A 16100-nucleotide genomic window follows, 5' to 3' on the forward strand; every position below is an offset into this window, starting at 1 on the left:
GGTTTGTTTAGATAGAGCTGACAAAGGCTTAAGCAAATCAACTGCCTTGGTCCCAATGAGGAAGAAAAATGAGGTTAAAATTCCTAGCACAGATTGTAAAGATGCAGTACTAGTTTGAGATTCACTGTATTTTGCTGTTGACAACAGTTTCCAGGTTTTTGGTGAGGAAGCAACGCCTATAAAACTTCATTTCCAATCACATGGAAATTAGTTAAGTGCTAGAAAAATATCACAAGGAGTTTCAGAGCTACTTCTAGCAGTCTACAAGGTCAGAGGGGAGAACGGTGGGGGTAAGTCACACAGCCCTGTGTTGGAAGACACAAGCTCGCTCGGTGTGCCCCATGGCTTGCTGTTGGAGCCATCCCCTACCCAAAAGCATTAGCACAACACTAGACTTTATGCCACTGTCATGAGGCTTTCAGTGGAAGAATTGTAGATGGTTGTCCAGCCCACGTGCTGAGGTCAGGCCTTGGCAGTGGAGTCTCGTTGGCAGTGGTGATGGCACCAGGCTGGGTGCAGTGCGTGGCGAAATCGCAGGTTGCCCATTCCCATCTGCTTTCTAAAGCCTCTTAAGAGTGAGCAGGAAACGCCACCAGGCTCCACTCAGATGTGTCTTAGGAGCCTTCCCTTTAGTGTACCGTTGGGCTCCTACTCTAGGGAAGGAGCAGTAATGATTCCCAAAAGCTTTGTCTCAGAGGGTTTGTTGGCAATGACATATTTTCCAGGCAAACTTTTTCCAAGTCTCCATCCAAACTACGTCTTTCCTTTTTTTTGTTCTGACTTTATAAAAGTAGCATCTCCTTTAGACAAGATCTGTGAATACCTGTGGTGTTTTACCCTGCCAGACAGCTGAATGCCACCACAACCGCTCTCTCACTCCCCCTCCTCAAAAGAAAAGGGAGAGAAGAAGGTAAGATGGAAAGGAAAAGGCTCAAGAGCTGAGATAGGGATAATTCAATTAAAGAGCAAGCAAAAAAAGCAAGCAAAGGCCATGAGGAAACAAAGAGGAAAAAAAAACTTTAATTTTCTGCTTCCCATCCATGAGCGATGCTTGGCCACGTCCTGGGAAGCAGGGCCTCAACACACACAGTGGTGATTTGGGAGGACAGACATTTTCATAATAAAAGCTCCCCTTCTCCCCCCCCTTTCCCAGCTTCTGTGGCTGAGTGTGACACCACACGGTGTGGAATATCCCCCTGGTTGCTTTAGGTCAGCTGCCCTGGCCGTGTCCCCTCCCCACCTCTCGCCCACCGCCAGCCTGGGGCTCTGGCGGGTTGCAGGGAGTCTTGGTGCTGTGCCAGCCCTGCTCAGCGATGGACACAACCCTGGTGGAATATCAGGGTTGTTCTAGCTACAAGTGCAGAGCATAGCATAGTTTGGGCTGCTGCAGGGAAGGTTAACTCCATCCCAGCCAGAGCCAGCACATACCTGAGGCTGCCCTTGAGCCCCCTGACACCTCCTTACACGACTTGCCTCTGTCACCTGTGTCCCCAGAGCCTGGGAGGAGGACAGGAAGGGTGATGCTCTCCCACTTGCTCAGGTGCCCTCATCCCTGGCTGTCCCTAAGGAATGCCTCATACAATCCCTCCAGTGCTGTTTCACTCCTGTAATTCAGAATAACCAGCAGCGTTCAGTTGTCCTATGTCTCTGCACGCTCTTAAAATCAGAGCTGAATCCCGCTCTCGCTAAGCACTGCTCTGGCAGAGCTCCCCCCGAAATGCACAGAGCTGTGCCTGGACGAGGATTGCTGGGCTTGGCCCAGATTTCCTAGGCTAGCAAAGAAAATCCCTCTTCCCTTGACAGAATACGGTGATTGCATAGGGTAAACCCGAACGCAGAGCGTATGGTTTGCACCTTATTAATCAATGGAGAAAAAGCACCTGACAGCTGAGGTTCGTTTCACAGTATGGGGGCTGGCAAATAATAAATAATAATAATGTGTTCATGCTGAGGGCTCTAATCCCACCATTTATTCTCCACTAGCAGACACCTTCTTCCTCTCGCTTTTCTCCTGGTGCATTTTGATTTGAAAAACAACAGGGTAGCTACTTGAGATGCTTTTTAAACTCCGTTTCCTCTTACCTTGCATGTGTTTGAAATATACGTTCTGTATATTTTTAAAAGACAGCTACAGATTTGTTGAATATCAAGTGGAGTTGCAACCTTTTAAAATCAATTGAAGAAAAAGAAATTGGAATAATTAGCTTAGAATCAATGCCGTGGCATCGAGCTGTGTTTTCTACATGGAAACACCCATAAATTAGCGTCTGGGAGGACAGAGATGGGACCATTTGTTAGGAATCCCTCTTGGGTCCTTCAGAAAACATGGGCATAGTTTATCAGCAGGGAAATGAATGATTTCTGTAAGCATTACTCAGAGCATTCAAGATTTAAAGCAGCTTTCATTTTCCCAGGATAAGTGGAAGAGGGTTCCCTGAGAAGTCAAAGCTGAGTTAGCATTTACTGTTTAATTGGTAAATGTGAAGTGTGGCATCATTAAGTCTCCTTAAAAACAGTGCAGAGTCCAGTGTTGGGCCAGAGAAAGGATTTGGCTGGCCAGGTAATTCCCTAACGTTGATTCTTGTTTTGTCAGAGAGATTTTGGTATCTAAGACGCAACACCACCTAAAAGAGATTTTAAAAAAAAAAAAAGTTAATTTTCATTTTAGTGGATTTGAATCTGGCCATTTTTCTCCCAAGACAAACAATATGATGGCAAAAGGCATCTTATACTTGGGACTGTACTAAACTGCAGTACCACTGCGTGTATGGAGTAAGGAAATGCCCAGGAAGGAAAGGTTTCTGCCAGGCTGCCGGTGAGAAAACATGTTTGTTTAGCAAGCCCATGGCGGTTCTGCTGTATCAGAGGAGTGCAAGGAGTAGGAGCCCTCTAAAAGAAATCCCTGAAGTGCCTAAAACTGTACAGAGTCCTTCAATGAGCAGATTTTCTGGAATAAAGAGTGTTGTGGTCCCTCTCTGGTCCTGATCTTGGAAGCGAGCGAGTTGTTGGGATGGCACGGTGTACTCCGCGTGTTCAGGACATACGCCGAGAGACAGTTTCTCTAATCCAGCATTGCACGGACCAGAACAGTCATTGTAGGGAACAGAAATTGATCCTGTTAAATTAGAAACCTGATGGACACTAGATTCTGATCTACTAATAGAGTATCAAAGCTTAAAAAAAAAAAAAAAAAAGGATGCTTTTAAAATTCAGTAGGTTGCCCGATAATATCTGGTACCAGTGAAACCTTAGATTTGATGAGAATGGGAATCTCCTCTTAACGAATGAGCCCCACTGACAGATATTTGTAAGTGCTCCTTTTCTCCACTAATAGAAAGGCTCCGAGTACAAAGCTTCTTCCTTCTGTAAGGGCCGGGAGCGGGTCATGCCCAGAAAGCCCCCAAGAAGCGTGCTCCTTCCTCGGGCTGGAACAATGAGGGCCTTGTTCCCTGGGCAGGCTCCTAGGTGTGGTTTTAAAACCCGAGTTGGGGGAAAAGTTCAGACTTCCGAAAAAGTTCCCTGGTAACTGGCAGATGGAAACTTTCATTGTTTTTGGATGGGGTCTGAAAACAGTGGAAATGGAGAAGCTGCTTGGGGAGCCTGGGTAGGACCTGAGCGGTCCCAGCGTGTTCCGATCCTGCGAGGCACAGGCAGCTGCCTGAGAAGCCTGAAGCTCCAGCTTAATCATAATACAAATAAAAAAGCATAATATGAAATCATCTTCCTGCTTTGAGATCAACACTAAAAGTTTTCAACATGCTGCCAAATGTCGAGCTTTGACTGAATAGAGGCAACGTGCAGGTCTTGGGGTCGCAGCCTTTCCCATGATGTATGCACAAAACTCTCACTGCGGGTATTTCAGAGTGGATCAAGAACATGAGAACGTAAGCATGCCTCTGCTGTTGTTAACCATTGGTCATCTTAATGTAGCAAAAAAAATTCAGGCTAAGGTGTTTTCTGCCAAATGATCTAAGTACAGCAAAGCCACCGTGATGCAGAGCAGGTTATGGGGCGCGGCTGTCAGTCTTTTAGGGCTTAAATTGGTGAAAGACTACGAGACTGACTTTCCATGGAGAATTTTGCCAAAAAAGCTAACAGCATACTGGCCCCTAGAGTGGAACAAGCCCACTGGAGGTATTGGTTTAGGTGTGAATCCCACCCTTTTTTAAATGAAAGCCTGTTTTGTAAATATTTCCTTTGCAGTTATCCAGCATGCACATACTTTTTTCCAGAAGTGTTTGCATTTTCTGAATATATTTTGTGAACCTCCAGCTAGGGGCAAGAAAACCCAACCTGTTCCTCTGCAGCCGTATGTATATTGGCAGGGAATTGCTCATGGAAAATAAAACGAAATGCCGGCATCAGTCTTGCAATGGGATCAAAGTTCCTACAGGGCTGCAATCACTCCAGGAGGGAAATGTGACTGCAGTTAGTTCTGGGTGATGCATTTCTGTTGGAATCTCCCCCATCTATGGGTGAAGGTTTCCTGCTGTGCTGTGGGTCAGGTCAGCTAACTGCTGACCCTCTGCTGTGTGTGCCCTTCTGCTGTGGGAGTGCACGTTCTGCCTCGTGAGTTCAAATGGACAGCAAAGAGCCTGCCTTCAGAGGTGACGTACCTCATTCTGTGGGAGAGGAGAAGACCCTCGCGATTATCGGAGCAAGGCTCGTCCCCAGTGCTGTGGGACTCTATTCCAGCCAACTCCCCTTGTGCCATGCTCCAGCCTTATCCCACTTGGGTACCTGATCTAGGGAGAATATGCCTTGAGCCTGTTAAGGGAGGAGGACTCCTGAAAGACAGGTCTTTGGGTAGTACTTGGGATGTCTGTCCTGCCTTGTCTGGTGCTGCACCTTTCTGCCCGGGGTAGATTTGGGGCAGGATTTCAGAATTCACGAGCTCCCACTCCCAGAGCTGCTTGGGGGAGATGGCACGTTCCCCACCCGTGAGCCATGGTGTCATTCTTAGGTTCTCCCCAGCAGAATTCACACCAACTAGCTCTTTCCTACTAAAAAGCCTTACCAAGGTTTGCATAGCCTGTGATTTTCCTTTTTCTCCATATTTTGAAGCTATTCAAATCTCCCCTTCTCTTCCATTCTGATTACCCTTTTTTTTTGTGACAAACGCCTTTCCTTGGTGTTACAGAGACTATTCTCCTTTGCTCTGGTTTTCTGTTCAGAATTTTTCTGTAGGCTCATGTCTGGTTTAAATATTGCTTGGTGTTTCGCCATCTTAGCCCGTTAGCTGTTGTGGTGTTTTGCAGATGATGTCAGAAATGTCATTGACCTTGCCCACAGTACTTTGAAAGAATTCAGACACATTGCTCTTTTCATCTAAGTAATTTGTAGGGAGACCTAAGGACTGTGTTAGCTAGCAGGATTAACTTGTGGAAGGCAAAGACCTCTGGTGTATGTTGAAGTTTATTCTATTCAAGACGTAGGTGACTGGCCAAGAGAATCGAGGGTTTCTCGGTGCAGCTTGTCAGATGACACCTGGAAACTTGTACAAAAAACAAATCCTGAATGGAGTTAAGACATAACTCAGATCCAGTTGTAGCGTGGATGTTTCCATGTTCCTCCAGGCCAACTGCTGATACCAAGCAGACCACAGAGTCAACCAAAAATGCAAATCTCTATCTGTGTGTTAAGTCCTTAAAGCTCTGCCGCCGTGGGAGTTAACCTGGTGTCCAAAATCTATCTGAAGTTTATTAGCTGGGTTAGCTCAGATGGAAGAGTCAACCACGTACACTAATGTGGCCTGGGGAGGGGAGCAGGAAGAGCTGGCAGCTGTCCTTCCAGTGCCATGTGGGCACCGCTGTAAATGACAGAAGTGCAGCACAGAAATGAAGATCATTGAGGTCTGTCATGTAACCAGTGATGCTTAGAGGTGTTCCTAAAAACAGGCTGTGCCTTTGAGCTGAACTCCAGTGATTTTTTTTCTTCTTCCTTTGCTTTTTCAGATGGGTATGCGTTTTCCCAGGAAGAACACGGTGTTGTCTCCCAGTCAGAAGTTGTTCGATCCTACGATACAACCAAAAGGAGAACAGAAATAGAATAAATGGTTCCTCACTTGATGGGTAGTGGGAATAATGGGATTTGGATCGATGCATCCACTCTTAATGCATTCTTGACTAGGGCTGGCAACAGCAGCCAAAACACCAGAGAACTCATTTCTGTGGCCTTAGCCAACAAGTTTCTGTATTCTCCCTGCAAACCTTGAATATTTATTGTGGGGGGAAATCATCGTTTGAATTCAGTTGCAAAGCTCTGCCTAAAGTTTTGTTTATGTTGTTACGAAGCATTTGACTGTGCTCTGTGAGGTGTGAAATTAAAAACAATGTTTTACCACTATTTAAAGCATCAGCATAAGGTTGTTCTGGGAGAAAAGTAGAAAATTTATGTTCCATGAGAAATCAGCCTTTGCTTAATTGGAACGGGGTGCTGAGACTTCCTGTTTGGTTACATCCAGACCAGGAGCACGTGGCTGCATGCAGACCTTATTCCCCGTAACATTCACTGATTACGAGATTTTCATTTAAATTTTTAACAGACAATTTGGCATACATTTTATTTATTGCAGTGGAAACACAATCTGTAGCTAAAAACACTTATTTGCCTTCTCAGGACAGAATAACACAATAGCAATGAATTACACAGAATCCTTCCTGCCCTCTTACAAGACTTATTAGGGCTCTATCTTAGCTTTCTGAAAACCGATTAATAGCTTACCCCCAAAGCCAGGATGTGAAAGTTGGAGGGCTTGCCAGGGCAGCTGCATTGAGTGTACAGCGTTCTGCACAAAAGTGAACTCAAATAGGTAACTCCGCAGCTTGTATTTGGCTGTGCTCTTCAGATTTAGCCTGGGATTTCCCTCCCTTACCCCATTCCCATTGTAACAATAGAACAAAACAGAACAGAAAAGCTTTTCAAGTTGTTAGGAAGAAGAGCATGTGCATCCACACAGCAGCCTACTGCTGCCATCCCAGAGGGGCATTCCTCTTGGACCCGGTAGGATGGGCTGGCAGGGGAAAGTCAGGAAAGGTTCACACACATGTGCCTGCACACACAGAGCTGGTCATTGTGAAGAGGAGACGGGCTGTTTGTTTGCTCAGCCAGAGCAGTCTCTTTTCTAGATCAGATCCATCGACAGGCTTCTGATGCTTCCACTTTGGAGCCCGGGAAGGAATGCTGGCTTCACCGACTCACTGGGAGTGGGGCAAGCGTGCTGCTGCATATATTGGAATTATGGAAAAAAAAAAGAGAAAACAGGAGCATAAGTTAAAGCTGAAAGAGCCCTTAGAAAGCTTACACTGTCCTCCAGACAAGTTCTATTAATTTTAGTTGCCAAGCCACGTTTCTGAATAGCATAAAGTAAATAGTGCTGTGTTTTAGCCAGGTTTCATGGTTAATGTATGTACTACATCTGTGCGTTTAAAAAGTTGGCGCTGTGTTTTGCCCTATTGACCATCATCCAGAACTTTTGTTGATTTAAATATATCCGAAATCAATTTGAATGTGAGTATTTATGCTTAGCAAGGAGAGAGGGAAAAACAAAAACAAACCAAAACCAGCCTGGCCCACTGGCTTCATCTTCCTGAAGGGCTGTAAGTAAATGCCAGCGCTCACGTGTGGCAGTTCAATCCCCAGTGCCACCCAGAGTCCCCAGCCACGTTTAAGAGCACCAGGCAGGATGGCTCTTGGGTTAGGCTGATGGCTCAGAGGGAAAAGTCGTCACCTTCTTTCTGCGCTGCTAATGAGACAAATGTGCAATAAAGGAAAATCACAAATAATTTTGCCGTAGGCATGAATGTCAAGGGGCCAAGTGTGTGTGTGTGTGTGTATAATTTTCTGGGAGGTGACTTTTGTTTAAAGGTGGGAATACTTGGGGAGAGAATAAATAAGGGGAGGCTAAACCTGATCCCAGGAGCTTTTAAATCTTAATCCTGATCTAACCTTTTAAACAGTCTCTTTTATTTGGAAACAAAATCTATTTAGGAAATGCATGGTGTCCTCGAAACTGCTAACTGCTTCTTCCTTTTGTAACACCACAAGTAAAATTAACTTCCCACTGAGACAAAGTGAGATCAGCTTAGTCTTTGTACTCTAAGCCACACACTAAACATTGGTATGTAAACAATTTGGAGGCTTTTCATGAAGATACTGGAGGAAAAAGAAAAAAAAAGAAACTTTTTAAAACCTCTGAATAATGAAGAAGGGCAAATAAATGTATTGAGCAGAGAACAGAAAGGAGCCTGGAGTCTTTTCTGTTCTTAACTTAGTGCAACAAAAGTTTTACAGAGCATAATGAGAGGTGCTGGGGAGGAGCAGCTGTCACTGACGTGATTTATTTTATTAGTGCAGACTATGGGCTGTATCATTTTGACCTCTCTGTAAATTGAGGTCAGTGAGTGTCACAAACACAACCCCTCCCTCGAGTGAATGGTGGCTTAGGCCGAGGTACGTGTGTTGGGTGTCAGCTCGATGGAAATTGCACATGGGGTTTGTCACACGGCTCTACAGTATGTGACACCGGGGCTGGGGGGGCAGGCTTTATTGGCACTGTACGGCCTGAGTCCCTATCTGACTTAATCCTGTGGAGCCCACCCAGGTCAAGACCTGGCATTCTTCTTGTTCTTTGGAGTCATTACGGGAATTAATCCCTTGTAATTTGCTGTAGCCTGCCTGTTGGAGTTGCTGGCCATGGTGAGCAATGATGAGGTGTATTCCGGTGTCGTGTCAGCAGAAGGAGAGGGGCAGCTGTGCTGTATCACCAGAATGCCTTGTTCATTAACGCAACTTCATGTAGCAGTGACCTCTGAAAGCACTTCATGGAAGCGTTACCAACTAGGCAGGGTATCGGAGCAGAAGGAATGGGAGCTTTCTGCTTGACTGTCCAGCTTTAACTACCTGGGGCTAATCAGAAAACAGTTTATTTGGCAGCTCTCTGCGCTGACCGCAGAGGTGAGGCTTTGTTTTGGTTTGCTGGGTTTTTGTTCAGTATTCAGGAAGAAGTGGTGATTTTCCAAATTAAATCTGGGTCTGGTTGCTCCGTTTTGTAACACCATAACCGTTATTTGCGTAGAGGCTACTGTGCCTTCAGCAATCGCCTAGTACCAAATTGGAGGCGCTGAGCAGGAGTCGGAGCTGAGCACTGCTGAGAGACCTGTTGTCATTTGTTTTTCCTCGACAGGGCTTCGGGTCTTGCTGTAGGGAGCTGGCATGGGAGCGCCATAATAGCTTATAGTCAGGGAGAAATGGCAAATGACCAGTAACGGTATCTGAGTCAAAGTAAGCTGTTAATGCATCTAAAATTGTGTGCGGAGTTAGCGTGAGCTGTATGGGCTGTAAATTAAGATAACAGTCAAGCCTCACTAATCTGCACTTCGCTAGACCACGCGCTTCCTGGTGCCTGCCAGAAGTGTGCAGGCTCTCCCTGCCTCGGCCAGCAGCTAACAGCAGATGCTGCAGGGAAGGCTCCTGTTACTCAGACTGCGTTATTTTTGCAGCGTGCACTCAAGTTGTGTTTGCTGGGAGACGATCAATGCTCATAAATAAAGAAGAGAAAGCTCAGACGGACCAGAAGAAGTGAGACGTGGGGACTGCGACGTGGTCAGAGCAACTTGGCCCTCTGTGGGCAACCCCAGGGCTTTGGGAGAGGCACGTGGTGCCCATGCTGCCCCTGTCCTGCAGGCTTATTTTGTCCATTTAGGCTAATGCACCCAATCTATGGTTTTGCGTCGCCTCCAGTCATCGGTGCAGCGATGCCCAATTTACGTTCTCCCGTGGTTTTATAAATAACAGCTCCTTGTCATTTTTAAATACTCCAGCAGCTGTGCTTCTGCTGTTACGCCTCGCAGCTCAGGTTTGAAGTGGAGCAGCCCTTGAGCAGGCATTCACCTCCAAGAAGCGCTTTGGATTTGTCAGATTTCTACCTAGTTTTAAGGCACTGAGGATATTTTACCCCGGTTTTGGATCATTGCACTGTATCAATGCCTTAAACTCCAGCCGGTTTGCAGGGTGAGTTCTTTGTCTCTTGCTGAGCCTCACGATACTCAGAGATGATATGAAATATCGTGATGGATATTTTCAATTACAGTGTCTTGGAGGAGCATTTGGCTGTGCCCACGCCGTGCCTGATGGATCCGCCTGGCAGTTTGCTTCTGAAACGTGGCACTGACGATGTGTGTGTTGTGCAGTCTCCACACAGTTGGCCTCAGGCTGCCCAAAAGCTTTTCTCACCTTCCAGGACAGACCCTTGTACTCATCCGTGTCTGTGCTGCAGCTCAGCACCTCCTCGAGGACCCAGCCCCTGCTCCCTGCCCTGCTCCCGTGGGGTCCCCTGGGCACGGCTCGGGGCTGTCCTGCAGGCAGCCCTTACGGGCACAGCCAAAGCACTTATCAAAAATGGAGAGTTTTGGATTCAAATCCAAGTGTTGTCCCAAACCCTAAGTTGTAATTGTCACTGTGGGTAGCGTAGGGGTGTTTAAGGGGTGAAGGCTCAACAGGTCACGAAGCTGATGACTGGATTTGTACACAGCCCATGTACAGGGGAAAAAATCCTGTTGGAATACAGTTAAAGATGCTTTTCCCCACTTTCTGTAGCATAGGTGAAAGGCTCAGTGCTTTGCTTGGTGAAACCATATGCATTGATTCGTCTTGTAGATCCGTCCTTCTGTGGGGCTGGGACAAGTCATCTCAGTTTGATTACAGCGTTAACATAACCCTCTTCACGTTTTATTTGTACTGCTCCTGTAATACTGCTGACACTGTCAGAACTGAACAGCTCTAGGAGGCAGAGCTCAGTGCCTCTTACCTGAGAGCTTCATTAGCCTCGAAAACCCCCTGAGAGCCTCCACGACGCTTACACACGTGTGACCCGAGCCACGTGCCTGGAGGAGGCACATGGTCTGTTGGTCTGGGAACCTGGGTCTTGCTGTGACGGGGTTTGAAGGCTGAGAGTTGGTTCATATTAATGCAGGGCCTACTGATTTGCAGCACGGACAAAAGGTAAAATAGCTGTCGTCTCTCCAAAACCTTCCTTTATGCGTGGTGGCGAGACAAGTTGAAATCTGCTGGGCTTCTCCCTCAGCATCTCTACAGATACCGGCAAGAAACCAAAATGGGTAAAGGACAGACCCCATGCGGGCGAGCCCCCAGCTCTGGGCAGTCATGCAGAAATCTAACGATGAAGAAAAGCCAGATATCTTGCCAGACTGTCACTGTGCGTAGCCGTGAGGTCAGCACCCTTGTAATTACCAAGTGGCGGAGCCAAGGGAGACAAAGCCAACATTAACAGAAAGACGTGATTATTTTACATTCCGACCACCTTACTGGGTGGCTTCCTGAGAAGACGTTCCAGATGTTGTCTCGGCATAAATTAATCTGCTTCAAAGCATCTGCAGGGTTTCTTCGAAAACATGGAATGTAACAGGCGTTGTGTGAGCCCGACTTTGCCCTCCTGGTTGATGTTTTTATTTGGGAGGCGAATGCAAGTGTTTGCTGTCCTTACCCTCGGCAGCACGTAGGCTGGGAAGTTGCCCCAAGTTGGTTCTCAGCTCTTTTAAAAAGGGCTCCAGATGCTGTGGGCAGCCGAGCCCGCTGGGACCGCGTGTGCATGTGTGTACTGGAAGAGTTGTTCAACACAAAAAAACCTCCTCCTGCCCCCAAAGTGTGGCCCGTGTTTCCGGGAGGTCAAACATTCGGCTGCTTTGAGTGACGGGCTCTTCAGCAGCATCTTTTTTCATCAGCGCGCCAAGTCGTGTGTGCCCACTTGTCTGTCATATCTGTGCTCGGATTGCTTAAATATTGTTACAGATGGGGAGGTTTTAATCTGGATATGCAGAGTGGAGTAGTGCTGTGGGGGAATGTTTAATTGGCTCCCAGCAGAGCAGTGAGAGCCGTGGTGTGTGGGTTTTTTCCTCCAGAAGTGTTACCATTTTCACGTCCTATTAATGTCCTCTGGTAGTTTCAATACCGCAGCGCATTACGGTGGGGTTTGTTTCCCTCCCGGACTGAATACAAATGAAGGTCATTTACTCGTATTTTTAGAGGGTTCAGAAAACTTAGCAAATCTGTAGCTTTGAACAGCATTGTTGACTGTCGTATGTCTGCACAAAAATATTTCCAATAAACCTTTTATTAAAGCAACTCAATGGACCAGGGCTTGTTTGTTTTATCCCCCCCACAATTTTTGCAGCTAGAGTTCACTGATAAATGAGCTTGAGATTTCTCCTGCAAAGCTGGTGTGGGGTTGATTTGGTGGTGTGTTTTTTTTTTTTTTCATTACCTTCTGGGTGTGTTTTTAAGGGGCTGCCTCTGTTAGTGCCAAGGACAAGACTCGGGTTCCTTGCCATGGGACTCGAATCAGGCCCCAAACACAAGAGTAGTGTCCGAGGAAGAATGGCACCAGCAGGCTCACAGCATGTGCCTGATGTTTTAATAGTGTCTCATGGGGGAAAGCCATCTTTCCGTGTAAACTTGGTGGGCAGACATCCCTCCTGCAACTGATACATGCGACATCACCAAAGGTTTGCTAAAATGAGCCTTGGAGATCTTTTACTTTGTCTAAGTGACACAGGCCCAGCAGGAAAAAAAACGGAGTGCTAGACTCTGCTTTGCTCCCTTCTCCCAGCGGAATTTACACGAGGATTTTTGTGTTAAGTGGGCCCGCACATACCCATGGCTGGGGGGGGGGAATGGTCTGATCATGCATCAAGCTGAGCGATGATGCAGCAACACGAGAGGTGTCCTGCACAGCATCCCGAGAGCAGGGGAAGGATTTTTTCCTGTTTCTGCCTGATCAAGAATTTCACATCCAGCTCTGCCAGTGGTGCCGGGCTGACGCTGCCAAGCTCGCTCGCGTTGCCGCTCTCGGAGAAGTGCCCCTCGCGCTCACTTGCCTCGAGCGAGACCGAGAGCGTGCAGCGCCGCACAAAGGCTCTCCTGTCCCCGGGAGCTCTGTGCCCATCGGCTCCGGGGGACGCGCGCTGTGATCCTCTCCGATACAATATGCTCCTTCCGCTGAACAAATATGTTTTCATAGCGAGCTGTGAACGCCTCGCCCCCCGTGTTGAGCCCAGGAGAGCCTCGGCAGCCGAGCCCTCCTGAGCGGGGCTGTGAGACCCCGGGGCACAGCCAGCCCGCGGCGCCGCAGCCTCCTTCCGAGCAAAATCCGCCGGCACGCACCGAGTCGGGAGGGATGCCCAAGGTACGGCAGCTGCACCAAAGATCGGCCTCTCCAGATTTCTGGTGACCTGAGGGAATGCATTGTAAGATCCCCGCAAAAAGTAAAAGTGCACGAGCTGTAACAAAGAGATCTTTTTTTGTCCAGATACTATTAGATATTGGTGTTAAAATAGGTTTTACCAGGAACAAAATGCATATTTATATGCAGTCTGGCTAAAACTTTTCCTCTTTAGGGTGCTGTAACTCGATGAATGTTTTTTTCCTTATAGATTGTCACACTGCCGACAGAACCATTTTAAAGAGCCTGGAGAGACTTGTTTAAAACAACAAATTACTTCTGGATTTTTTTTTAAATTGGGAAACAAAGAGGGGTTGTAAGCCAAATTTCCCCTCTTCCCTTTACAAGTCACTGCTTGAGCACACTTCAAAACACTTTTGTCCCAGAAGCCAGGCCTGGTACCTGCCTTCTCTTTGCAAAGAGATGAAAAGCCCAGGACGAAGTCCTCGCATATCCCCCTGTAGCAGTGCTCCAGCCTGCGAGCTTGCAGCAGCGGGAGCCTCGCTGAGTGTAAAGACTGCTCACACATCTGGGCAATCAATTACGCCAAAGTAAAATTGATGATAAACTCGAGTAAGCTTTATTCAGTTGGCGGTGGGAGAACGTGATGCTTAGCTGAGGGCTCCCTGCGCTGTCGTCTCTTCCTACAGTGCGCTAAATGTGAAATAATTCTCTGAATTGTTAAATATAATGAATGGCTTCTTAAACCCCTTATTAGATATATTAGTTGAATAATCACCTCCGAGACTTTGCCTCTAACGGTCTGACAGGCGAGGCTGTGAAAGCGCCTGGCGCTCACGTCCCGCGGCCAGATCCGTGCGGGAGCAGCTGTTGAGGCCGTTGCCGGCGGTCCTCGGTGCCTCATACCAGACCGAAACAGAATCAAAGGCTCTAAACCCTCAGATTAATGCTCGAGTCTGAAATGGGAGCATTAAAAAATGAAAGTGTAACTGAGAAAGGTCCGGTTGAGGAATGTTAAGCAAGAAGATTTCAGAAACACGATCCCTTTGTGCGAGCGCTGCTCCGGCGCTACCCAGCCACCAGGCACTGCCCTTCCCTCAGCCCTGGCGCGGCCCTGAGCCCCAGCGCTTACCCAGCAGCAAGTCCTGAGAAGCTTGGAAAGAGCAGTGGGTTCCCTGCTGCTTCCTCCTCAGCAGAAATATGGGTCCTCAGAGAAATGAGGCTTGGAAACGTCGCTGAAAGCCAGCGCGGTTTCTTGGCCGTCCATGGTGCAGAGGGGGGCTGTAAGGCAGAGCAGGGTGGGGGAAGGTGAGCTGTGCTGGCGAGGCCCTGCTGTGGTGGCAGGGTCCCCCAGGGACAAAGGCCTAAAGCTGCAAGTTTTCAAGAGACCTAAAGCCTGCAGTGAGGTGCGTGGGAGCCTCAGCAGTCACACGCCTTGTGTTTGATGGCCCAGCCCGATGACGAACACTTGTTGCAGTTGTCACAGTCAGCAAAACTGGTTTGTTGGTCTTGACAGATGCCATGGAGCTGGTGGTACCTTCCGGTAAGCAGAACCCAGTCCCTGAAGAGAAAGGAGACTGGAAGAAAGGGAATGCTGGGTTGGGTTGGGTTGGGTTGGGTTGGGTTGGGTTGGGTTGAGTTGGGTTGGGTAGTGCACTGGACTTACAACAGTGCTGGCCCAGCTTCCTCCTTCCTTTTTCCACATTGCCAGCTGTGTGTGGAACTGTTTCTGAGCGTATTACTGCAGGATTTCTCCCTGGGGAAAAAAAAAAACCACTGTTTTCCTACAGTCAGTTCATTTGAATGTGGAGCTTTGTATGTGAGATTGAACAACACAGCTATATTGTATACATTAACTAAATTAAGCCCTGGTTAATAACGACTGTTCATGTTTCCCTGTACGTACTGAGGATGGCAGTGCACCTTCTAAACCAAGAGCCTGATTCTGGTGGTACACCGGGTCTGCAGCCCCTGCTTTTGGTTTGTGCTGATGTGAACTGAGAATCACTTTTTTCCCCACAATGGGACGTTCACAATAACATGCAACATGTCTGGTGTGTGAAGGCATGAGGACTCGCTCTCTCGCTCTCAGAAACAAATACTGAGGGAATTAGCAGCTGCATGAGCCAATATTTACCTTTAGGGTAATAAATCATAGCGGAGACTGCACAACACGACGGTATCCTCATCTTGGAGGAGGGACATCCTGTGCGGGGTCAGACTTGTCCCTGGTGAGGGTGGACACAGCTCCATCGATCTCCGTCAAGGTTCAGGCCTTCCTAAATGTGGGCTCGGCAGTATCGAATGCTTTGCCAGCCTGCCCTCGTGAGTGATTGAAGTTATGTCTTGGGAGGGAGATGAGTCGTTTTATTTTATTGTTCTGTTATTACAGCTCTGACTCGATGTTACCTTGCCCTGGCTTAACGGATTCAATCCAAAGTCGTGCCATCCTACTTTTTTCTTGTTTCCAGGTTGACCTACAGACAAACTAGTTTGGGCTGTGCCCTGATGTGCTTTGGCATTAAACATGAGGCAGGCTTGATGGAAAGCAAATAATTCATTTTTTTTGAATTAATCCACATTTTTCAGCTCAGTGTATCATTGTTTGCCTCGATTTTGCCAGAGGTTTTCTGAAGGACTGATAACAGCAAATAAGGGCTTGCTTATCTGAAAGTGAAGGATTATCATGTTCAGGAGAAAGGAAGCTATTTCCAGTCTTTCTTGGATGCTCGAATTATACTTCTGCTAGTATAAACCTACTAAGTGAAAAGAGCCTGCAGTAGCAGACAGGATTTTTGTCTTCAAAGTTTAAGGTAAGTTTTCTTAAGGTTTTGCTCGTGTACTACTGATGACTCAAACAGGAAAAGGCAAACACCTCCGTGGTGAGCTGCAGGTACCCATC

General features: G+C 47.3%; 1 protein-coding gene across 8 annotated transcripts in view; it reads left to right on the forward strand.

Moving 5' to 3' along the window:
- LOC308188390 (phospholipid-transporting ATPase IB-like) overlaps positions 1–7332 on the forward strand; it is a 302947-nt gene extending 295615 nt beyond the window's left edge. For all 8 annotated transcript variants that reach the window (XM_080577315.1, XM_080577312.1, XM_080577316.1 and 5 more), the window contains one exon: positions 5955–7332. In XM_080577315.1, the coding sequence (XP_080433441.1) occupies positions 5955–6052 (98 nt within the window). In that variant the 3' untranslated portion in view covers positions 6053–7332. The remainder of the gene's footprint in view (positions 1–5954) is intronic.
- Positions 7333–16100: the final 8768 nt, after the last annotated feature.

The sequence above is a fragment of the Anser brachyrhynchus genome, assembly GCF_964034855.1.
Source record: "Anser brachyrhynchus genome assembly, chromosome: 1".
NCBI lineage: Eukaryota > Metazoa > Chordata > Aves > Anseriformes > Anatidae > Anser > Anser brachyrhynchus.